At 38.7% G+C, this 25,138-nt stretch overlaps 2 protein-coding genes across 9 annotated transcripts in view; one reads left to right on the top strand and one right to left on the bottom strand.

Annotated features, from left to right (window-relative positions):
• The window catches only part of SDCCAG8 (SHH signaling and ciliogenesis regulator SDCCAG8), a 237,851-nt gene that overhangs the window by 185,151 nt on the left and 27,562 nt on the right, over positions 1–25,138 (bottom strand). For all 6 annotated transcript variants that reach the window (XR_010751137.1, XM_066382023.1, XM_066382006.1 and 3 more), the window contains 3 exons: positions 21,970–22,034; positions 19,675–19,863; positions 425–563 (listed from right to left, as the gene is read on the bottom strand). Coding sequence is in view for 5 of the 6 variants with exons in the window: in XM_066382023.1 (XP_066238120.1) it covers positions 425–563; positions 19,675–19,863; positions 21,970–22,034 (393 nt within the window). In the remaining variant the exon portion in view is untranslated. The remainder of the gene's footprint in view (positions 1–424; positions 564–19,674; positions 19,864–21,969; positions 22,035–25,138) is intronic.
• The window catches only part of CEP170 (centrosomal protein 170), a 182,641-nt gene that overhangs the window by 16,640 nt on the left and 140,863 nt on the right, over positions 1–25,138 (top strand). For 2 of the 3 annotated variants that reach the window (XM_066381891.1, XM_066381905.1), the window contains exon 2: positions 17,612–17,687. The exons of the other annotated variant lie outside the window; for it this stretch is intronic. The gene's annotated coding sequence lies outside the window, so the exon portion shown is untranslated. The remainder of the gene's footprint in view (positions 1–17,611; positions 17,688–25,138) is intronic. 3 annotated transcript variants of the gene reach the window in all.

Below are 25,138 nucleotides of genomic sequence, written 5' to 3' on the forward strand. Positions count from 1 at the left end.
TTTTTCATTAGTGATACATGAACATACACATATGGGTGTTAAAATTTTAACAGCAGGTACACCTGAAACCTATATAATTATGTTAACTAGTGTCAGCCTAACAGATTCTTTAAAAGAACCAATTTTTTTAAAAAAAGATTTTAACAGCATTAAAAATGATCAGCAAATAAAAAGATTAAACACACAAGCCTTCGAAAGGACTTGACCACATTGTACTATGTTCTCTAAAGAGTGAAACAACAGAGTGTTTGCAGAGGAATAAGAACTCTCCAAACAGCAAATTGGTTTAACTTAGCAAAGTCAACATGAACAGACTGGTATTTACTTTGCGAGTCTGGGAAAGAGTGGGAGCATAAGCAAAGGAATTGCCAGGGAGAAAACAGAGCGACCGTGGCATGCCTTTATTTGAATCCGTTAGACTTGCCTTGGTTTTCTCAAACATGGCTTCTTCCGTCATGAGCACAGCCTGCTTCACCTGCTCATAGGCACTGACTTCCCTCTGCTGCCCCTCTGCCAGGCTGCTTCTCACAGACACCAGCGCTGACATTAAGTCATCTCTTTCTCTGTTGGCACAGAAAGCACATTCAAAACCAGAAATGACCGAGCGATCATGTATTCCTAAGTCAGAAAGAAAAAGAAGTAAGACGCATTAGTAGAAGAGCCAAGGCGGACCGGCTCAGCACACACATCACTGCATGCCCCAGAAAAAGACCCTCTGTCCTCACTGGGCAAGCGGCAAGCAAAGAAGCCAGAAGGTGTCAGGCATTCATGGCAGGACGCGGCTACAGGGACAGTAACCTATTATGGACAGGACTGGCACTAAGAGATGCAGATCAAAGCCCAGAGAAGAGGAAATTCATTTCTAAATAAAAGGGGGCAGCTTGAAAGGAAAAAGAACAACCAGGTAGGAAAGCTGGCCACTATACCCCAAAGTAGCAGTAAGCATAAGAAGGGACATCTAAGGGTTTGTTTACACTGCTAATTCCCCCTCTCATTTACTTAAACAAATGTATGTCCTTTCCTTTTTACCTTCCTCCACTATCCTCTTGTTCACTTTTCTCTTCCAATTAAATTCATTCACCTACTCAGGAAGACACTTCTTCTTTCAATGGTTAGTAATGCTGAGTCCCCTCTAATGCCCTGGTCACCCATGTAATACTCAGAAGGGAACATGATCTTATCCCACTGGGTTTCATTATCACCAATCCCCACCCCATCCCCGGCAATTCTCAGAAGTACCCTAAGCTAAGAGGGAGAGAAATGAAATGAATGCCAAAACACTCTGGCACTTAAAATAGCAAGGATCCATTCTTGTGGGTTAAATAAACCCCACAGAAGAGATTCTGGGATATATGGAATTTAACAACTGGATAACAATGACCAGCAGACCAAAGAGAAAGTGACATGGGGATCTTTCTATACACATAAAGTGAAATAACTGTAAGTTGGACTGTTATGTGCGCTTTGCTAAAAGCTCAAGTTCAAAACTGTGGTTTCAAGTTCAACTCAAGGAACTGCTTGCAGGCTCTTTTCACTGCCAAGTTCTACATGATCAGAAAAAGCCAACTGTGATTTTCTTTTTCATTTTGCAAACTCTGAGTTACAATCTAAAAAATTATAAAGCCGGAGTTTGAGTTGATTTTAGAATTGACCAGTGACTTCATTAAAAAAGATCTCTGGGCCCTGGCCGGTTGGCTCAGCGGTAGAGCGTCGGCCTAGCGTGCGGACGACCCGGGTTCGATTCCCGGCCAGGGCACACAGTAGAAGCGCCCATTTCCTTCTCCACCCCTCCACCGCACTTTCCTCTCTGTCTCTCTCTTCCCCTCCCGCAGCCAAGGCTCCATTGGAGCAAAGACGGCCCGGGCGCTGGGGATGGCTCTGTGGCCTCTGCCTCAGGCGCTAGAGTGGCTCTGGTCGCAACATGGTGACGCCCAGGATGGGCAGAGCATCGCCCCCTGGTGGGCAGAGCGTCGCCCCTGGTGGGCGTGCCGGGTGGATCCCGGTTGGGCGCATGCGGGAGTCTGTCTGACTGTCTCTCCCTGTTTCCAGCTTCAGAAAAATGAAAAAAATAGAAAAAAAGATCTCTGAAAGATAAAGTGATTGAAATTATGTGTGGTATTTGGAAAGCAGCTATATTTTAAGAAATATGTAATACTGAACGAAGTTACAATTATTAGCAGTTTCATAAGAGCGCTTTTTGTTTAAAAAAAAGGGAGAGAAAAAGTTGCTGCAAATATCACAAAATTCATGGGAGCACTGTAACCTTTCTTTTAGAATTTCCTGATGTGTTTTTGCTTTAAACTGAGAAATATAACTTAATTTGTTTATTTTATTTTTTGTTCCTTTAGAAAACAAAAACAATGATTATGTGAAAAAGTGGAAGTCAAAGCAAACTATTCTAGTTATACAATAAATAAATAAAAGCAAAACTGGATTTATATTTCTGTACATTTTTAAATAAGCTCTAGCATAAATGCAGACTAGCTCTGTTGAGGATATGCAATCCAATTAGAACCTATAATTTTAGAAAATAAAGTTACTCTTAAGGATAGCAAGTCTAATACGTACTGAAAACAGTTACTATTCAACAGTACCTTTATCTGTTACTGATACCATACCATCATCAATGCCAAAGTTCCAGATAAAAAGAATTAACAAAAAAGCTCAGTGTTTGTAAGTATGTTAACAGATCCCAGCAGGATCAAAATCTAACAAATTTGTATTTTATGTTCAACACATTTAATCTCTTTTCAGTATATCCTCACTCAGTGGTTTGCCACACTGTAGATGTTCAATGAAATAAACAAAAGGACCAATGAATGAATGATGACTTGGCTACAGGAGGACATCAAAAGGGGGAAATAAAACTCCCTCCCAGTTCTTTTTTTATTATTTTTATTGATTTTAATTTGTTGTGTTTACATAGTTACAAATGTTCCCCCAAATATATCTCCCTCTCTCCCCCCACCGTGTTCTCCTTGATACCCCTTTTGACCCCTCCCCCCATAGCCTTACTCCTTTCCCTCATGATTTACTATCCTGCTATCTCCCTCTGTTATGTGTATACTCTCACTAATGTCTTTCCTTTCTTTGATCCCCTCCTCTCATCCCCATTCCCTTTGACTGCTTCCCATCTAGACTCTTTGACCCCTCTGTACCTATATTCTGTTCCTCAGTTAACATTGTTCATTAGCTTCCTCATATGAGTGAAGTCATATGATATTTTTCTTTATCTGCCAAAATAAAATTTTGGCTTATTTCATTTAGATTAATAGTCTCCAGGTCCATCCATCTTGTCGCAAAGCGTAAAATTTCCTTTTTCATGGCCGCATAGTATTCCATTGCATATATATACCAAAGCCTCTTAATCCACTGGTCTACTGATGGATACTTGGGCTGTTTCTAGATCTTGGCTATTGTAAATAATGCTGCCATAAACATGGGGGTGCATTTCTTCTTTTGAATCAGTGATTTATTATTCTTAGGATATATTCCTAGAAGTGGAACAGCTGAGTCAAAAGTCAGTTCGATTATTTGAGGAATCTCCATACTGTTTTCCACAGTGGCTGCACCAGTCTGCATTCCCACCAGCAGTGCAGAAGGGTTCCCTTTTCTCTGCGACCTCTCCAGCACTTATTATGTGTTGTTTTGTTGATGAGCGCCATTCAGACAGGTGTGAGGTGGTATCTCATTGTGGTTTTACTTTGCATTTCTCTAATGATTAGTGATGTTGAACATTTTTTCATATGCCCATTGGCCATCTGTATGTACTCTTTGGAGAACTGTCTATTCAGTTCTTTTGTCCAATTTTTGATTGGATTGTTTACTTTCCTGGTGTTGAGTTTTATAAGTTCTTTATAAATTTTGGTTATTAACTGCTTATTGAACATGTTAGCGAATATGTTCTCCCATTGTGTGGGTTATCTTTTTATTTTGTTCATGTTGTCTTTTGCTGTGCAAAAGCTTTTTAGATTGATACAGTCCCATGTGTATATCTTGTCCTTTATTTCACTTGCCTGTGGAGTTAAATCAGCAAATATATTGCTGCGAGAGATGTTGGAGAGCTTACTGTCTATGTTTTCTTCCAAGATGATCATGGTTTCACAACTTACATTCAAGTCTTTTATCCACTTTGAGTTTGTTTTTGTGAATAACAAAATAAGTTATTAAGTGTAAGTTGGGGGTCTAGATTCATTTTTTCACAGGTAGCTGTCCAATTTTCCCAAAACCATTTGTTAAAGAGACTGTCTTTACTCCATTGTATGCTCTTACCTCTTTTGTCAAATATCAACTGGCCATAAAGGTGTGGGTTTATTTCTACATTCTCTGTTCTGTTCCATTGATCTGTTTGCCTGTTCTTATGCCAGTACCAAGCTGTTTTTAGTACGATGACCTTGTAGTATAAATTGATATCAGGAAATGTGATACCCCCTGCTTTATTCTTCTGTTTCAAGATTGCTGAGGCTATTCATGTTCTTTTTTGGTTCCATATAAATTTTTGGAATATGTATTCTATATCTTTAAGTATGACATTGGTATTTTAATAGGAATTGCATTGAATTTATAGATTGCTTTGGGTAGTATAGACATTTTAACGATATTTATTCTTCCTAGCCATGAACATGGTATATGCTTCCATTTGTTTGTATCTTCCTTGATTTCTTTTATCACTGTTTTATAATTTTCCAAGTACAGGTCTTTAACCTTCTTGGTTAAATTTACTCCTAGGTACTTTATTTTGTTGTTGTTGTTACAATCGTGAAGGAGATTGCTTCCTTAATTTCTCTTTCAGACAGTTCATTGTTGGAGTATATAAATACCACTGACTTCTGAATATTGATTTCATACCCTGCCACCTTGCTGAATTCATTTATCAGTTCCAATAGAGTTTTGACTACAACTTTAGGGTTTTCTATGTACAGTATCATATCATCAGCAAATAATGAAAGTTTTACTTCTTCTTTTCCAATTTGGTGCTTCTTGAACTTGTGTGACTTTTTCCTTCATCAACTTAGGAAAGTTTTCAGCTACGATTTCTTCAAACAGATTCTCTATCCCTTATTCCTTCTTTTCTCCTTCAGGAACCCCTATGATGCGGACGTTATTTCTCTTTATATTGTCACAGAGTTCTCTTATAGTTTCCTCAGACTTTTTGAACCTCTTTTCTTTTTCTGCTCTGTTTCTCTGTTTTTATTTATCTTGTCCTCTAAGTTGCTGATTCAGTCCTCTGCTTCATCCAGCCTGCTGTTGATTCCTTCTAGTGTAGTCTTCATTTCTGATATTGTAATTGTCATTTCTAATTGAATCTTTTTTATGATTTCAATGTCCTTTTTGATGCCTGCTATTTCTTTAGGTGCTTATTATGTCCATCCATTGTAGCCCTAAGATCCTTAAGCATCCTAACAATCATTATTTTAAACTGCATTCGGTAATTTGGTTACTTCCATCTCATTCAGTTCTTTTTCTGGGGATTTCTCTTGTGGATTCATACGGATTGCATTTTTCTGTCTTCCTGTTTTTTCTGTGTGCAGTTTGCAAGCTTGTTGGGGTTGCGCAGCTGAGGTTAGTATATGGGATGCAGCCCCCTCCTCCAGGGCTTAATCCTTCAGACTCTGCTGGTTGCTCAAATTTTAACTCTCATTAACAAGTTGAGCAGCATAAAAGTCTTAATTTCCCTGCTGTTTGTTTGCTGAGCCTAGCAGGGAACTTCTGTGTTTAGGACAGAGGTAGTGGGCATATCTTGCTCATTTCTTTTTCTGTATGGTAAATCCACAGAAATGCGGTAGGTATGACCTCTGAGAACCAGAAGGTGTGGTCTGCCCAGTTACTCTCCGGATGGTAGGGTGTGTTCTCCATATCAGAAGGGGGAGGTGTAGCTCAGGTCTCCCTAGAAACCTGATTCACTGTCTCTCCCCTTTACTTCCTCTTTTCCGAATGGCCTTCATGCTGAGTGGAGCTGGAGAGCTTCCTGGTGGTGGGTCAATTGGCCTTACTCTAGGCTTGTGCTGGATGGAGGGAGTGCCCCTCCCCCTGCCTATGGCCGCCTCAGTATTGGAGAATGACTCAGCACAGGTGTTCTTCTTCCCATCAACGATTGTGTCCCTGTGCCTCCATCTCCCTACCCTCCTCATGCAAGACCAGCCCTCTCAGCCCTCCTAACTCCCTGAGCCCCAGGCAAGTGGCTGTGAGCGAGATTTCCTGCGCTTGCTCTTTAAGGCTGCAATTTCTTCTCAAGCTGTTTCCTGCAGACATAAATCGCACTCTTCTCCCTGCTCAATGCTGTCAGGCTGTCTCCTCCAGACTCTGGGTCTCAAGGCTGGGGCTCCAGTCCTGGGACTGAGTACTCACACCTCTCAGGGTCTCTCTCCCCACAAGGAGAATCCCTCTGGACCCTCAGCTGCCCCTCAGTCCTATCATCCACTTGGTGACTACGTTTTTGGTTTTGTTTTATGTTTGTTTTCTTTCAATTGAGCCACCCCATATACCAAATAGCAAGTGCAAACAAACAAACAGACAAAAATAAAACAGGGAACTCTCAAGATGGCAGCAGAGTAGTCAGATGCACAGACTTCCAGCTCACACCACCAAACTGGATTAGAAATTAATTTAGGAACAATCAGCATGAAAAACCAACTTTGGATTAAAAGAACAGGTCTCAAAAACTAAGGAGCAAAGAAGAAGCCATATCAAGCCTGGAAGGGAGCTCCAAGCCATGGTGGGTGGGTGCTCCTCTGCTTCCAGGAGTGAAAGTGGGGTGAGACTGAGAGCCTAGAAGGGCTCTCATTACAGAAAGGCAGAAAATATCGTTTACAGCCACTTGCCTGGGATGGAGGTGTGCTGAGAGGGCTGGCTTGTCTTCCAAAAGGAAAATGGAGAGAGAGAGACAGACAGTGACAGGCAGAGGAATGCATGGGATGACTTGAGAAGCTGACTCATCCAGTGCAGAGGTGGCCATAGCTAAGGGAGGGGTTGAACCCTCAACAAAGCAGAAGCCTAAAGTGCTTCAGGGTGACCCACCTCCAGAAAGCTCTCCAGTTCCAATCACAGCAACAAGACACAGCTGAAAACTGGAAGTGGGGAGGACGGGCAGTAACTCAGGTCTTCATGAAGATCTAAGATACACCTTCCTTTACTGAAATGGAGAAAGCACCCCGCCCCCAGAGAGATGCTGGAAAATCCAGCCTTCAGAGTTTCAGGTTATACCCACCGCATTCCTGGATACAGCTTCAAATAAGCCCCCTGATAAGATGAGTAAACAAGACTACCACTGAGTTAAGAAAACTGAGAAGAAAACAAACAAATCAAGACTTCAAAGAGATTCTACTAGGTAAGGAGATCACAGCTGAAAGAAGCCTACAAGTCATATAGAGAATAATGAGTAGGCAAAGAAGCATAAGTCATATGCTTCAACAAGATAAATCCTCTGATAAAGTGTTGGATGAATCGAAAGTAATCAAATTACTGGACGCAGAGTATAAAATAATGATTTCTAGGATGCTTAAAGATCTCAAAGCTACAATGGATGGACTTAATGAACAATTCAATAAAGAAATTGAAAGCATCAAAATCGACATGATAATTATAAAGAAGAATCAGACAGAAATGACAAACACAATATCAGAAATGAAGACTACACTGGAAGGAATTAAAAGCAGGCTGGATGAAGCAGAGGATCGAATCAGCGACTTAGAGGACAAGATAAGTGAAAGCACAAAAGCGGAGCAGCAAAAAAAAAAGACTGAAAAAATCTGAGGAAACTCTAAGAGAGCTCTGTGACAATCTAAAGAGAAACAACATCTGCATCATAGGGGTTACTGAAGAAGAAGAGAAAGAACAAGGGTTAGACACTTTGTTCAGTCAAATCATAGCTGAAAACTTCCCTAAATTGATGCAGGGAAAAGTCACACAAGAAGTACAGAGAATTCCATTAAAGAGAAATGCAAAAAAATCTACACCAAGAAACATCATAATTAAAATACCAAAGCTAAGAGATAAAGAGAAAATATTAAAAGCTGCTAGAGAAAAAAAGGCTATCACCTGCAAAGGAGCCCCCATAAGGATGACATCTGACTTCTAACAGAAACACTTGAGGCCAGAACGGAATGGCAAGACATATTCAAAGTAATGGAGAACAGGAGCCTATAACAAAGACTTCTTTATCTAGCAAGGCTATCATTTAAAATTAAATGAGAAATAAAAAGCTTCCCAGACAAAAGAAAACTCAAGGAATTTATTACAACCAAACCAATGCTGCAAGAAATGTTAAGGGGCCTGTTGTAAACAGAACAAAGGGGGAAAAGAATATAGTAAAAGAGGAATATAACTTTAAAGAATAAAATGGCAATAAACAAGTACATATCAATAATAACCTTAAATGTAAATGGATTAAATGCTCCAGGCAAAAGACATAGGGTAACTTAATGGGTAATAAAACAGGACCCGTATATATGCTATCTACAGGAGACGCAACTCAAAATGAAAGATACACATAGACTGAAAGTAAAAGGATGGAAAAAAATATTTCATGCAAATGGAAATAAAAAAGCTAAGGTAGCAATACTTATATCTGACAAAATAGACTTTAAAACAAAGACTATAGTAAGGGATAGAGAAGGTCACCACATAATGATGAAGGGAGCAATCCAACAGGAAGAGATAAATATTATAAATATATATGCACCTAAGATAGGAGCACCTAAATATATAAAGCAGATATTGATGGACATAAAGGGAGATACAGCAATACTATAATAGTAGGAGACTTCAATACCCCACAAACATCAATAGATAGATCCTGAAGAAAGAAAATTAACAAAGAAACAACAGAATTAAGGGATATACTAGATCAACTGGATTTAATAGATATCTTCAGAACCTTCCACCCTAAAGCAGCAGAATATACATTCTTTTCAAGTGCTCATGGTACATTCTCTAGGATAGACCACATATTAGGGCATAAAACGAGTCTCAACAAATTTAAGAAGATTGAAACCATATCAAGCATCTTCTCTGAGCACAATGATGGCATGAAACTAGAAATCAACTACAATAGGAAAACTGAAAAACATTCAAACACTTGGAAACTAAACAGAATGTTATTAAACAACAACTGGATAAACAATGAGATCAAGGAAGAAATAAAAGATTTCCTTGAAACAAATGAAAATGAACCTAAAACAACTCAAAATCTGTGGGACACAGCAAAAGCAGTCCTGAGAGGGAAGTTCATAGCATTACAGGCATACCTCAAGAAGCTAGAAAAAGCTCAAAAAAACAACTTAATCCTGCAACAAAAAGAACTAGAAAAAGAACAAGTAAAGCCTAGATGAAGTAGAAGGAAGGAAATAATAAAGATCAGAGCAGAAATAAATGACATAGAAACTAAAAAAACAATACAGATGATCATTGAAACCAAGAGCTGGTTCTTTGAAAAAGAAAACAAGATTGATGAACCCTTAAACAGACTCACCAAGAAAAAAAGAGAGAGGACTCAAATAAATAAAATTAGAAATGAGGGTGGAGAAGTAACAATGGACACAGTAGAAATACAAAGGATTGTAAGAAAATACGATGAAGAAATGTATGCCAAAAAATTAAACAACCTAGGTGAAACGGACAAATTCCTTGAAAAATGTAATCTTTCAAAAATCAATCTGTAAGAATCAGAAAACCTAAATAGACTGATGATAACAAATGAGATCGAAACAGTTATCAATAAACTCCCAACAAACAAAAGCCCAGGGCCAGATGGCTTCACAGGTGAAATCTACCAAATATTCAAAGAAGAACTAACTCCCATCCTCTTCAAACTATTTCAAAAAGTTCAAGAGGAGGGAAAACTTCCAAGCTCTGTTTATGAGGTGAGCATAATTCTGATTCCAAAACCAGGCAAAGACAACACAAAGAAAGAAAACTATAGGCCAATATCCCTGATGAATATAGATGATAAAATTCTCAAAATATTAGCAAACTGGATCAAGCAATACATGAAAAAACTCATACATCATGATCAAGTGGGATTTATTCTGAGGAGACAAGGCTGGTACAATATTTGCAAATCAATCAATGTGATTCATCACATAAACAAAAGGAAGGAGAAAAACCACATAATTTTAATAGATGCAGAAAAAGCATTTGATAAAATCCAGCACCCATTTATGAGCAAAACTCTCAGCAACGTGAGTATACAAGGAACATACCTCAACATCATAAAGGCCATCTATGACAAACCCACAGCCAACATCATACGCAATGGGCAAAAGTTAAGAGCAATCCCCTTAAGATCAGGAACAAAGCAGGGGTGCTCCCTTTCACCACTCTTATTCAACATAGTTCTGGAAGTCCTAGTCACAGTAATCAGACAACAAGAAGAAATAAAAGGCATCCAAATTGGAAAAGAAGTAAAACTATCATTATTTGCAGATGATATGATACTGTACATAGAAAACCCTAAAGTCGCAGTAAAAAACTACTGGACCTGATAAATGAATTCAGCATGGTAGCAGGATATAAAATTAATACTCAGAAATCAGAGGCATTTTTATACACCAACAATGATCTGTCTGAAAGCGATATTAAGAAAACAATCTCCTTCACTATGGCAACAACAAAAAAATACCTAGGAGTAAATTTAACCAAGGAGGTTAAAGACCTGTACTTGGAAAATTATAAAACATTGATAAAAGAAATCAAGGAAGATACAAACAAGTGAAAGCATATACCGTGTTCATGGCTAGGAAGAATAAACATCATTAAAATGTCTATATTACCCAAAACAATTTATAAATTCAACTCAATTCCTATTAAAATACCAATGACATACTTCAAAGATATAGAACAAATATTCCACAAATTCATATGGAACCAAAAAAGAACACAAATAGCCTCAGAAATCTTGAAAAAGAAGAATAAAGTGGGTGGTATCACACTTTCGGACATCAAGTTATACTACAAGGCCATTGTACTCAAAACAGCTTGGTACTGGCATAAGAATAGGCATATAGATCAATGGAACAGAACAGAGAACCCAGAAATAAACTCGCACCTTTATGAACAATTGATATTTGAAAGGGTTGTGATAGCATACAATGGAGTAAAGACAGTCTCTTTAACAAATTGTGTTGGGAAAATTGGTCAGCTACCTGCAAAAAAATGGAACTAGACCACCAACTCACACCATTCACAAAAATAAACTTAAAATAGATAAAAGACTTAAATGTAAGTCATGAAACTATAAGCATCCTAGAGGAAAACATAGGCAATAAGCTCTCCGACATCACTTGCAGCAATATATTTGCTGATTTATCTCCATGTGCAAGGGATATAAAGGACAGGATAAACAAATGGGACTGTATTAAACTAAAACGCTTTTGCACAGCTAAAGACAATATGAACAAATAAAACGGCAAACCACACAATGGGAGAACATATTCGACAATACATCTGATAAAGGGTTAATAACCAAAATTTATAAAGAACTTATAAAACTCAACACCAGGAAAGTAAACAATCCAATCAAAAATTGGACAAAAGAACTGAATAGACAGTTCTCTGAAGAGGTCATACAGATGGCCAATAGGCATATGAAAAATGCTGAACATCACTAATCATTAGAGAAATGCAAATTAAAACCACAATGAGATATCACCTCACACCAGTCAGAATGTCACTCATCAACAAAACAACACAGAGTAAGTGCTGGCGAGGATGTGGAGAAAAGGGAACCCTTCTGCACTGCTGGTGGGAATGCAGACTGGTGCAGCCACTGTGGAAAACAGTATGGAGATTCCTCAAAAAAATTAAAAATTGAACTGCCTTTTTACCCAGCCATCCCACTTTTAGGAATATACCCCAAGAATACCATAGTACAGTTTGAAAAGGAGAAATGCACCCCCATGTTTATGGCAGAATTGTTTACAATAGCCAAGATCTGGAAACAGCCCAAGTGTCCGTCATTGGACGATTGGATTAAAAAGCTCTGGTACAGGCCCTGGCCAGTTGTCTCAGTGGTAGAGTGTTGGCCTGGCATGCAGGAGTCCCAGGTTCGATTCCCAGCCAGAGCACACAGGAGAAGCACCCATCTGCTTCTCCACCCCTCCCCCTCTCCTTCCTCTCTGTCTCTCTCTTCCCCTCCCGCAGCTGAGGCTCCACTGGAGCAAAGTTGGCCCGGGCACTGAGGATGGCTCTATGGCCTCTGCCTCAGGCGCTAGAATGGCTCTGGTTGCAACAGAGCCATGCCCCAGATGGGCGGAGTATCGCCCCCTGGTGGGCATGCGGGTGGATCCCGGTCGGGCACATGCGGGAGTCTGATTGCCTCCCAGTTTCCAAATTCAGAAAAATACAAGAAAAAAAAAAAGCTGTAATATATATATGCACAACAGAATACCATGGAAAAGAAGGAAATATGTTTTGCGACAAGATGGATGGAACTGGAAACTATTATGTTAAGTGAAGTAAACCAGGCTGAGAAAGAAAAATATCATATGACCTCATTTGAGGAATCAATGAACAATATGAACTGAGGAGCGGAATAGAGACAGAAGCAGGATCAAAGGATCCAGAAGGAAAGGGAAAGGGGATGATAGGGTGATAGTATGGGAGGAGAGCAGAAAAGCAAATCCTGGAGGGAAAGGGGGAGAGCGGTACGGGGAGGGAGACGGGATGTACGGGGGAACACGGTTAGCATTAGAATCTATGTAAACACAATGAATTAATAAAAAACAAACAAACAAACAAAAACAGATCTAGGCATGTTAGCCCTGTCCCCAGCACAAGGCTTTGTTCCCTGTCCAATTCCTATGTTTGTCTGGCTGTCACCTTCCTGATTTCACTCCCATTCTTCAGCTCCACATGGCTACTCATTATCTGTCCCTCAGAGACCATCAATTCCAGCCACAGAGCTTCCAGTCCCTGGGGCCAGCCCAAAGCCAGGCCTGAGCAAGCCTCTCGCAGTGGGAACTTCACCAATGCATGTGGTGTGACAAAGTGAGAGGGAGAGAATGGTTCTCCAAGTTACCCTCTTTGATGGCAAATGTTGCTTGAGTGCCTGAAAACACCATGTAAATGTTTTGATAAATGTGATCAAGGAGCTTTGGGAGCAAAGGGAACAAGTCAACATTATCCCTGCAACATGGTCCAGGTTCTAGAGCAGTTGATGCAGAGGACGACGTAAGGTACATGGGTGTGGTTCCAGGCTGAACCAATGAATATGCAGAATTAGTACTTAGTGCAACAGTCAGAACAAACAGGACTAAGCAAGTCCCTGAATAATCTTGGCCGAGTGTTTGAAATAAGGAAGAGACTTGGTCTGATATGTATGCAGGAGTTTCACCCTGAAATACAGAGGGCCTAAGAAATGCCTTTAATTCCTAAGTTAGTCCATAGTTATTACCAGTTTTAAGCATTATTAAGAATCATTAATAAGTATTATTGTTGTTTTCATTTTTATTTTTTTCAAAATTTTTATTTATTCATTTTAGAGAAGAGAGAGAGAGAGAAAGAAAGGAGGGGGGGAGGAGCAGGAAGCATCAACTCCCATATATGCCTTGACCAGGCAGGCCCAGGGTTTTGAACCGGCAACCTCAGCATTCCAGGTCGACGCTTTATCCACTGCATCACCACAGGTCAGGCTATTGTTGTTTTTAAATAGAAGGCTGACTTCAGCATTTCCTTGTTCCTCATTTCTGGGAAGCTCCTGCCATAGTCTTTCAAAGCCAAGAATTCAGAACACTGCCAATGATCCACCCCCAAATCACAAGCTGGACAAAAGTCCCAGGATAGCATAGCAGTAATCATTTTTTCTCTCTGAAAAGTGAAACTTCTCCAAGCACCAGGAGCTACAGAAAGAAATTTAATACAAAGCAGTTTCATCTTGATTACGTTCAAAGGCACCTGGACCATAAAGCAAGAAAAAGAGATTGTTGTTGCTCTTCCCTACCTCAACGATAATGAGGCATGAGTGCAGGGCAGAAGTTCAGAAACCCTGCGAGGACTTCAACTTTTCAAATATATCCAAAGTCATCTTCAGGTGTTAAGTACACTCTGCAAAAAGTCCCTTAGGTCCTAACAAAACACCACAAGCACACAGGTGGTCTGGTCTCCAAGTCATGCCTAATGCTCTTTTTTCCAAGTGCCCAAGTCGCTCTTATGTCATGTACTCAATTCATGGCAGGCTTAAACGAACAACAAAGGAGCTCAAAGCTGCTGTCACAATCCACGATTCCAACAGAGGCCAGGAGATTCCTTTATCAGATTTGAGATTTAATTCTTTTTAAATTTCATGTTAAACTCATGCAGGAAATACAATACTGAGGGGTCATGTTTCTAATTATGCATAAAGCTAGAGACCTAAACCTTAAAAGGGTTGGCTACTCTTCAAAGTCAGCGGAACACTCGAAGTGCAGCATTCTGCATTAATAAGCTGACAGAAGCCAAACACCCGCTTAGACTGGGGGAATCATACAGACAAAAGATTTTCATTGACATGACAAGCAGAAACCTTCCGCTGTATTTTATTACTAAAGTAGAGCATGAGCCACTGATATGCTGACAAAACAGAAAACTGAACTGAAAAGGTTGACATTTATTTTAAGAGGCTAAGAGCTAAAATTTAAGAATAGAGACAAAGGACTATATAAATGAGCAAAAATCTAATTTCAAAGTGACTGCCAGACTCAGAGTAAATATAAACATGATAACTTCCTTTTAAAATATTTTTCTGATGATCTACATGGACAATATAAAAGGCAATACAATAGGGGGAAAAGACCCTTTTTTTTGTTATTGGTTGGTTTTGCTACTTATTTTTAAACCCCACCTCTTTTTATCTGTGTAACTTTGAATTATACCTTTTTCTTCTTTAAATTAAGTTTTTTTGTTACATTCTGCTTATAAAATTCATTACCAACATGGTTAAAGACCTACTTGACATACTTTCTATTTCAATGCCTTCTTCTACCTCTTCAGTGATAATCACTATTAAATATCGGGTGTTTACTCTTTCAAATATTTTTCTATATATATGTGTCAAGGTAGAGAAAATATATAGCATGGTTGTATGTGGACTTTTTAAAAATATAAATGGTTTCATACCATGTGTGTCTTTCTCATCTGTTTTGCTTTATTTTTTCTCTCAAAACTGTATTGTGGTCCTTGGTTGGTTGGCTCAGCAATAGAGCATCTCTGCCCAATGTGTTGGAAGTCTCAGTTCAATTCCTGGCCAGGGCACACAGGAGAAGTGACCCTCCTGTGTCACTTCTTTTGCCCTTCCTCTCTCTTCCCCTCCCTCAGCCATAGCAAAATTGGCCCTGGGAACTGAGGATGGCTCAATGGCCTTGCCTCAGGCGCTAAAATAGCTTAGTTGCTGAGCAATATGGAGCAGCAGCCCAGATGGGCAAAGGATCACCCCATAGTCAGCTTGCTGGGTGGATCCAGTCTGGGCTCATGCAGGAGTCTGTCTCTGCCTCCCCACCTCTCACTTAAAAAAATGTATTTTGGAGTTTAATTCTACTTTAGTATACATAGAGATCTATTTCTTTTTTTTTTCTGTGTATATATTCCATAGTTTAAACCACAGATTTAGTGACTTTCCTTTGAAGGGTATATAAATTATTCACACTTAAAAGAAAAACCTCTTATTCTTTTCTACACTCAGTTTCTGTACTCACAACACTTCTAACACTAAATGTGTGGGTTTTCCACACCAAGCAATTCTCTAATTCTTGGCAGATACTAATCCAATTCTGACACTAACTGTCCAGAGTTATCACAGACCCCATAGGTTAAGGCTCAGTCTCACAAGACTGCCCCCCACTTTAGATGCCAATTGCAAGGTCCAAGTTGTCATCCATACCTTTGATAAACTGGACATAAATCAAGGGTTCTTACAACCCCTTTTTTGGGGTTCAATAATTTACTAGAACAGCACACAGGACACAGGAAGGTGGTCTACTTACTATTTCCTGTTCATTATAAAGGATATAGGAACAGCTAAATGGAAGAGATGCATAGGGCAAGGTATATGGGAAGGGCATGGAGCTTACATGTCCTTTCTGGGCACTATACCTCCAGCACCTCCATGTGTTCCCCAACCTAGAATCTCTCCACACCCCATAGTTTAGGGTTTTCTGAAGGTTCCATAGGCATGATTAATTAAATCACTGGCCACTGGTAATTGAGCTCAATCTCCAGCCCCTTTCTCCCTCCCCAGAGGTTGGGGAGTGAGGCTGAAAGTTCTAATAGTCTCATCACATAAATGGCTCCCCTGGCAACCAGCCCTCCTATCTTAGTGGGTTTCCAAGGCATCTCATTAACATAAACTCAAGAATGGGTAAAGGGGTTTGCTAAGAAAAAAGATGTTGTTTTCACCTTTATGCTCCAGGACAATTTCAGGAGCAGGGGCAAATACCAAATATTATCACAAAAGGTGCTCTTATTACTTAAAGATGAATACTAAAATACGTATTTTTCTTTTTTAATACATATTTCTTTTATCACAATTTCACAACACCATTACAAATGCTGCTGCACATACATAAGTTCTCTAGGGTAAATTTTGAAATGTGTGATACACAACTTAAATATTAATAACATAATGTTAAATTACCCTCCAAACTAGTACCAATTTATAGTTCCACCAGGAGGGTATGAAAATACTTGAGTAATCATGGCCTCACCAATCCTTGTGATTATCAACCCTCTTTAACTTTTACCAATTTGATGGGTTGGTTTTATTAAAAATTGTATTTCCTTGAATAATAAAAGGATGAATACCTTCTTTTGTATTGACAGCTTCCTCTTTTATTGGTCAGCAATTGCTAGGAAAGTTGACCTTTTTGTTAATTTCAAAAGAAATTCTTTATACATCATACAGATTGTTGTGTAAGATGAAAATACTTTTCCCAGTCTTTTTATTTGATTTGTAATATTGTATCATGAGAAAGTTCTTTTTTTTTTTTTCTAAAAAATTTTTTTTTATTTATTCCTTTTTTTTTAGAGAGGAGAGGGAGAGACAGAGAGAGAGAGAGAGAAGACAGAGAGAGAAGGGGGGGAGGAACTGGAAGCATCAATTCCCATATGTGCCTTGACCAGGCAAGCCCAGGGCTTCAAACCGGCGACTTCAGCATTCAGGCCGAGGCTTTATCCACTGCGCCACCACAGGTCAGGCGAGAAAGTTCTTTTTTAATGGAGCCAGATATGTCATTTTTTCTCCTTTATGACTTTCACTCTTCATGTCAGCTTAGAGCTTTAAGTCACCCAATGCTATAAAAGACCATTCTCTATATTTTCTTCTAATACTTCTTTAGTCAGAATTATATCTCGGTCTTTATAACATCTTGAATTTATTTTTGTGAGGTATGGTTCTATTCATGTTTCTTTCTTCTAATATTGACAGGCTTTAAAAATGGCAGTAAGAACATTTACCTCATAAATGCTTGGCTAAGATAAAAAGGACATATTTTTAAATTGCCTGGCACTTCTTTGCATATAATAAATGTTTGCTTCATGGTAATTAAATCTGAAAATATCTTAAATAAATTTTATAGTTATGTTGAATCTATATGAATAGTTTAATAACATATTTAATAATTAATACATTATTTAACCAAAACAGGACCATCAGCTCTGGTCATGACGACTACCAGACAGTCCACCCTGGAGAAATTCAGATGTTGTATAACAATTAATAGGTGAGTCACGTGTGGAAACCATGGCTTCCAGACAGTTTGATTGCTCTGGGAATATGGGAGGTACAGGAGCAATTTAACGTTTATGTCAGGAACTGTTTGAAGCACTATATCGCTATTCTTTCAATGACCCCTCAAAATAGCACTCTTACTTATCTCCATTTTAAAAATGGGGAAATGGAGACAAAATAGGTCAAGTTAGCAGTAGAGGCAGATTCAGGCAGTTTGACTCAAATGCCAGTGCCCTAGCAACGGGCTCAGCTGGCTCAGTAAAATCCTATGAGGTAGGAATGTATGATTATCTCCAAAAAACAGAAGACACGACTCCAGGCTCAGAGGAGTAAAGTGATTTGGTCGAAGTTCAAAATGTTGAACAAAAATGGCTTGACTTTAATGAGCACAGTCTTTGCATTCTCCAGACCAGCTCCGACTGAAGGACGCCTGACAGGTAAGCAATAAATGCCAAAATGCCTGGTCATGTGGACAGCGGACCTTTGCCGAATAACCCATTCTGCTAGAGCCAGGGGTCTGGAAATAGACAAGACCCAGCTGCCTCCAAGTATTCAGAATGTATTGTAAAATCAGAGAAGAAAGGGGCAAGTCTAATGGGGCAAGTCTAGTAGGAGAATACTTAAAGAGGAAGTGATGTTTGGGTTATTTAAATGAGCCCAAACAGATAAGGGTGACCTTGAGCATAGAGAAAAAAAAGGGGGGATGGGAGAACACACACGATAAATCATCACTGAATAATATATTAAAGAATAATTCTCAACCACCACAGAATAAAATTTTCCCAGGAAAAGGCTTCCTCTGGAATAGTGAAAACAGAACAAAAATAGATGTACACAGAGAATTGTAGTATTTCAGTCCAGATAAAATCTTTGATTACATAAAAGCTCATTTGTAACTTACCCTTAGATCCTGTAATATTAATTAATACTGAGTGGGAACTTCTTCCAATGCACTCATAGTATTCTTCACGATAGGCACATGATAAAGACATGATAATAACTCACTTGACTACAGCAGGCAAATCCAAGATGGGGTGAAATCTAAAGAATTCCTCTCAAACTCAGTTTTTTTTAAGAATGGTGCTGGATTTGCCATTACAGAGTCCATAGAAATGAACAGAATTGTGAAGATTATCTACTTTAATTTTCTCACTTCAAGATAAGACTGAAGCCAGGGGAGAGAAAATTACTTGCCCAGATCCTGATCAGTAGATGCAGTGGATAGAGCATTGTTCCAGTGTGCTGAGGTCATGGATTTGATCCCCAGTCAGGGCACATATGAGAAGCAATTAATGAACACATAGCAAAATGGAACTAACTGGAACAATGAGTTGATGCTTCTCTCATTCTCTTTCTCCCTTACTACCCCCTCAAATCAATAGAAAACCTTTTAAAAAGAAAATTATTTGTCTCAAGTGACATGTTACCCACAGTTTGTTGGCAGAACTCATTTATTCTGTTTTCAAGAAAGCTACATGGCCCTGGCCAGTTGGCTCAATGGTAGAGCATTGGCCCAGTGTATGAATGTCCTAGGTTCGATTCCAAGTCAGGGTACATAGGAGAAGTGACAATCTGCTTCTCCCCCCATTCTTCTCTCTCTCTACACATCCTGCAGCCATAGCTCAATTGGTTTTAGTGCATCGGCCCCGGGCACTGAGGGTGGCTCTGTGGAGCCTCTGCCTCAGGCACTAAAAGTAGCTCAGTTGCAAGCATGGTCCCAGATGGGCAGAGCATCAAGTCCAGACAGGGGTTGCTGGGTGGATCCCGGCTGGGGCACACGCAGGAGTCTGTCTCTCTATCTCCCCTTCTCTCACTTGGAAAAAGAAAAAAAAAGCTACATGAAGGAACCTTTTAAAATCCATTCATTTGAAGCTTCACATTAGTCACATGTGATTTAGCATGCAGTTTAAAGAACACAATGCCCCTTTAAAGATAATGTCTCATGTTAGCAAAGACTCCATGTAGAGAAGCATACTTACTTTGTCATTCTTTCAATGGTCTGCACGTGAACATTAGTATGGGTTTGGGAAAGAACAGCTTCATTCTGAGCACATCTCAAACAAAGACCACCAACATGGTTAGGGATATTAGCAGCAAGAAGAGACTCTTTGTGCTTCAGCCGCTCTTTAAGATCTTCGCAATTCTTCTGACATTCAGCTAAGTCTTTCCTAAAAAGGAGGAAAGTTCCACTGAATGGCTTGGTAAAAAGTACACTACTTCCCAGTGTAGCATCAGAGTGATAGCTACTGCTGTTATTTATGGGGCTCACCTTACAAGGCGCTTTACATGCAAAACCTTGTTAATTCTGACCATGGCCCTGAATTCCAGGTGTGATTATCCTAATTGACACTTTGAACAAAATGAGATGTGGCTATATTAAATAATGAGCCCAAGTACTTATCAAATTAGTCTGCCTATGATATTGACTTTCTTTTCACAAAATCCCATCTCCATTATATTATATGACCTACAAAGCAAAAGTTAAACTACAAAAGCAAATTCTCAATAGTTTCATTTCATAAAGAGGTGGGTGATAAAATACAGCATCCTTGAGTTGAGGGAAATACCCACTTTCTAGTGTTAACCTCTTAAAATTTATAAAGACTACCTTAAATGATTTCATAAGGACAAGGATCCTATTATTGTCCATTTCTCTTCAAGAGAAAAAAAAACATTAAAACATTATCCAACCACTATGTTCTACAAAGAGCTATTTTCAAAGAGAGTAGGCTATCCTGACCTGTGGTGGCACAGTGGATAAAGCGTCGACCTGGAAATGCTGAGGTTGCCGGTTCGAAACCCTGGGCTTGCCTGTCAAGGCACATATGGGAGTTGATGCTTCCTGCTCTTCCCCCTTCTCTCTCTGTCTCTCTCTGTCTCTCTCTCTCCCTCTCTCTCTCCTTTCTAAAATGAATAAAGAAAAAAATTGAAAAAAATTACAAAGAGAGTAGGCTACAGTAAGAAGTTATATAGAACTTGCCCACTTATGATTTCATAAGCAGCAGGCATTAACTAGAAATATGCAGCTTTCTGAAAAAAAGGGGGGCTGAGAAATTGTGTGTGTAGGTGGGGAAGCTGTTTTGTTTGTTTTTAACTTTATGGGAAAGTTCTTGCATAATGTTTTCTCCAAGTTTTTCGCAAAGTCAATTTGGGCAACTGAGCTTCCTTGCATAAACAACCCTTTCCTATTTTATAAAAAAAAACTTCCTAGCTCCAAAAAAGGAGAAAGATGCCCTTAAGTTCTTGGACTACTGAAGGCAGGCTCTTTATCTCTGGCTCAATCTATGCTCTGTTGTCAGTTTTTATTATACTCAGGGACCTAATAGCTGTCCCAACTTGCTCACTGTCGCAGAGGAGAAGCTAATAATTAAGACACCTGGCCCTCACACATTATCTCAACCCCTGGGATGAGGCACTTTGGGGCAGCCTGGGGAGGGAAGAGAGAGCCACAGGCAATCCAGGGATTATAAAAGCAAATCCAACAACAGCCTAAAGTTGAGAATAAAATGGAGCTGGTTTTGCCCTATACCCAAGATAATATCTCCGACATAATAAATTTTCTTGTTAAGTATCAGGATGAAAAAGTCTGACTTTCAAAGGCTTTGTAAAAAGAACTTTGGAAATATATTCCAAAGAAAAAGGGTCTCCCTGACAATTTCTGTCAGGTACAAGTTCAAAACACTCAAGTGCTGATACCTTATAACAACAAAAAAGAAAAAGAAAGAAATAATTACTATAAAGCCAGTCAGAGTTTCTAAGAGTAGTGATTTTCTTTATTTTTCTTTTTTTTTTTTTAAAGAAACAGCCTCTCTCAATAGTCTTAAATTATACTAAAAGAAAACAAAGAAACAGAATGATGCAAGGAGCAAAGTGTAGGTCATTGTCAGGTGGTGTTAATATAATTAAAGATGGCATATTTGAATTCTGAATGAGACAAGATAAATCACAATACCATAAATATAGTGAGTTAGAAATATATAACTTGAAAAACTAAAGAATCAAAACATAATATATATCAAAGTATAACAAAGTCACTATAGAAAGCCTAAAATGAATTAAGAATAGGTATGAAAAGCATAAGAGCAGATTAAAATAAGTAAATAATTAACATGCACAGTGGAAGCCATGTATTCTGGTTGTTAGTATTATTCTAGTTATATATTAGATTTTAAATTTTATTTCAAACTGGACTATTAAATTTCAGCACATATTTAAATATGTTTTAAGTTCATATTTTTGCTATTAGTTTATATAATAGGATAATGAAACTTTACCTCAAAATCCTCAGTTGAGATTCTAGGATTTCACCCTTTTCCTCATAAGTAAGTTTCAACCTCTCCTTTGAAAAGAAATAAAAATAAGTACATTTCTTCTGTATCACTCATATGCTGCTGAGAGATGTCTAAACTGATAAAAACCACCTTGGAAAAGTTTGCCCTAACCTCACATTGAACATACACATACATACCCTAAGACCACAGGTCCACCCCAAGGTACATGACCAATATAAATGTGTGCAATCAATGCACACCATAGCCATATAAAAGAATAGCTGCAATATTCACAATAGCCCCAAACTGAAAACAATACAAATACTATCAATAGTATACTAGATAACTAAACTGTAGAGTATTCGTACAGTAAACCGTCCAATGAAAATGAACTTCTGCCACATTCAACATGTAAGCCAGAGGAAAAGATACAAACTGTTTGACCCCATTTACATAATGTTTAAAAAACAGGCAAAAATTAACCAGAGTGTTTAAGGATCATGCTTAGGTGATTTTCATAGAAGTCAAGATATTGTTTAGCTTTCGGGCAATGAAGGAACAGTGATGGGGACTGGGCATGGAGAGGGCTTCTGGGACATGGCAACTTTTCACATCTTACAGGTGACAGGTACATGGGTGTTTAGTGGTAAATCGTTAAGCTGCAGTTTTGTGTTTTGTGCATTTTTTGTGACTTTTCTGAGTGTATGTGAAACTGGATCATTGGAAAAGTTAAAGGAGGATGGCGTGATCAACCAAGAATCCGCTGCAAGGTTCAGAAGATGAGGACTGATGTGTGGAGGCCACTCATGTCCTTAAAAGGAAAGAGAAAGGGAAAGGGAAATATTGGTGGTAGAGCTCAATTGAAGTCTGCTGAAGAGAGAATGGGTGATGAGGGAGGGAGAGGTGGATACAGACAACTGTTGGAAAGCTTTGGGTATGAAGAGCAATAGTCGGGTGATAGTTAGAAGGGAATATGGGGTCAAGAGAATATAATTTACATTTGTTTGCTTTAAGAAGGAGGTAGCAAAGCACATATTCTATTGAGAATAATGCAGTAAAATGGAAGAAAAGATACAAGAGCAAGAGGAAATACATGTAAGAGTGAAATCCTTGAAAAAAGTGACCAATGCAGGGATGGACAGTGGACACGACTAGAATAAATCTATAATGGCTGTAAACACAACACAAAGAGGAGATAGGAGAGGGAAATGAATTCTAATGTGGGAAAGGGGGGAGTGGGAGCATGTAATGAGGGAAGGTTGAATGGGAGGGGGAATTGGAACTACACCTTGCAGGCTGTCAATATTCTGATGTGTAGAAGATAACATGAAAATATTTTAGGTTGGGGTGACTGTATAAACCACCCAAGTATTCAAAGAGAAATGGAAGTAGATAATAAGTTTATAATGTAGTTAAGTGGTCTGTTTGCTGATAACTAATATTGTAGGAGTAACAGAAGTCTGGAAAGGTAGTTTGAGGCAAATTTTGGATGGTTTGGGAAATCAGTCTTTATCTTATGGGTATTAGTGGCTATCATATATTACTCTGCTGAAGAAAAAACATACAATTTATTTAGTCTTTTAGATTTTTTAAGAGAAAGGAACTCTTTTCTCAATAATAGAGTAAAACTTGGACTAGGAACTGAGAACAGGGAGGGAGATTAGGGCCAGAAAGAGCCTTTAGAAAACTGTGACAGTAACACCTGTAAATGACAAAAGCCAAACTCTGACCGCTCCACTCGACCTTTCTTGGAACGCTCCATTTACAGTGTTATTTTTACACTTTCATCATTGTTGACCAATTCTGCCGTGTCAACTTTAATGCAAAGAAAACTTTAAGCAAGAGGAAGCAACAAGCTCTGTTACAGATCAAAGGATTTAAAAGTATCATTTGATCTTAAATAAAGTTATTTTAAATTCTTTGAGAAATGAGGACATTCAAAAGAAGCTATGGAAATACAGGGGAATTCAGAAAGCCACAAGCATGCCCAGGGGCCCAGGGAAGATATGTGCTCAGATAGCCCTGAGTAAGCCATCATTTGAGGCTGATCTCTGGGCTCAGAGAAACCCTTGCTAAGTGGTGAAGGAATGCCCCAGACAAAGTCAATCTGCAAAGCCTACGAGAGGAGGTGGTTCTGTGTGTGTGTGTGTGTGTGTGTGTGTGTGTGTGTGTGTGTGTGTGTGTGTGTGTGTGTTTGTTTCTGTGGTTGGTTGGTTGGTTGTATGTTTTAGCTCCTGGCATTCAAATACTCTGTCAAACATTAGCTGAACATGAGCTAATGAAAAAGAAACTTCAGTGATCATACATGACAAGGAATAGACTTTACAAAAATCATTTGGGAAAGTCCCACAACCAAAGAACTACTACAGCTTTGAACAATAAAAAAGAAAATCTTGGGGCAAATGGGGTATTTGATTTCCAGAGTTACCACAGTATAATAATAATTCAGTTCAATGCCCAATTTTCAACAAAAAGAAAATCATAAAGTATACAAAAAAAGAAAAAGAAAAATTTGCTCACTAAAAGGAAGAGACTAATTCGACAGAAACCATTTTTAAGAAACTACAGACATCAGACTTACTACACAAAAACTTTAAAACAACTGTCTTAAATATGCTCAAAGGACTAAGAGAAAACATGGACAAAATACTAAAAGAAATCAGGAAAACAAATCATAAAAAAGAACTAAACAGATATTCTGGAGCTGAAAAACATAAGAACCGAAATGAAAAATTCACCAAAGGGATTAAGAGCAGATCTGAGCAGCAGAACAGAGAATTGCGAACTTAAAAGATAGGACAATTGAAATGGCTGACTCAGGAAGAAAGAACAAAGAATGAAGAATTTACCATGTGATCCAACAATTCTATTTCTGAATATATACCCAAAAGAATGGAAAGTATGAACTCAAATAATACTTAGGTATCAATGTTCACAGCAGCAGTATTCACAAGAGCCTAAAGGTAGAAACAACACAAAAGTCCATCAACAAATGAATGAATAAAGAAAGTGTGATATGTATGTACAGTGGTATATATTATTTAGTTTGGAACAAGTGAAATTGTAGTATATGCTACAACATGGGTGAACCTTGAAAATATTATGGTAAATAAAACATTCTAGATACAAGAGGACAAACATTGTTTCATTGCACTTGTGTCAGGTACCAAGA

Source organism: Saccopteryx leptura, chromosome 1 (genome assembly GCF_036850995.1).
Source record: "Saccopteryx leptura isolate mSacLep1 chromosome 1, mSacLep1_pri_phased_curated, whole genome shotgun sequence".
NCBI classification, from domain to species: domain Eukaryota; kingdom Metazoa; phylum Chordata; class Mammalia; order Chiroptera; family Emballonuridae; genus Saccopteryx; species Saccopteryx leptura.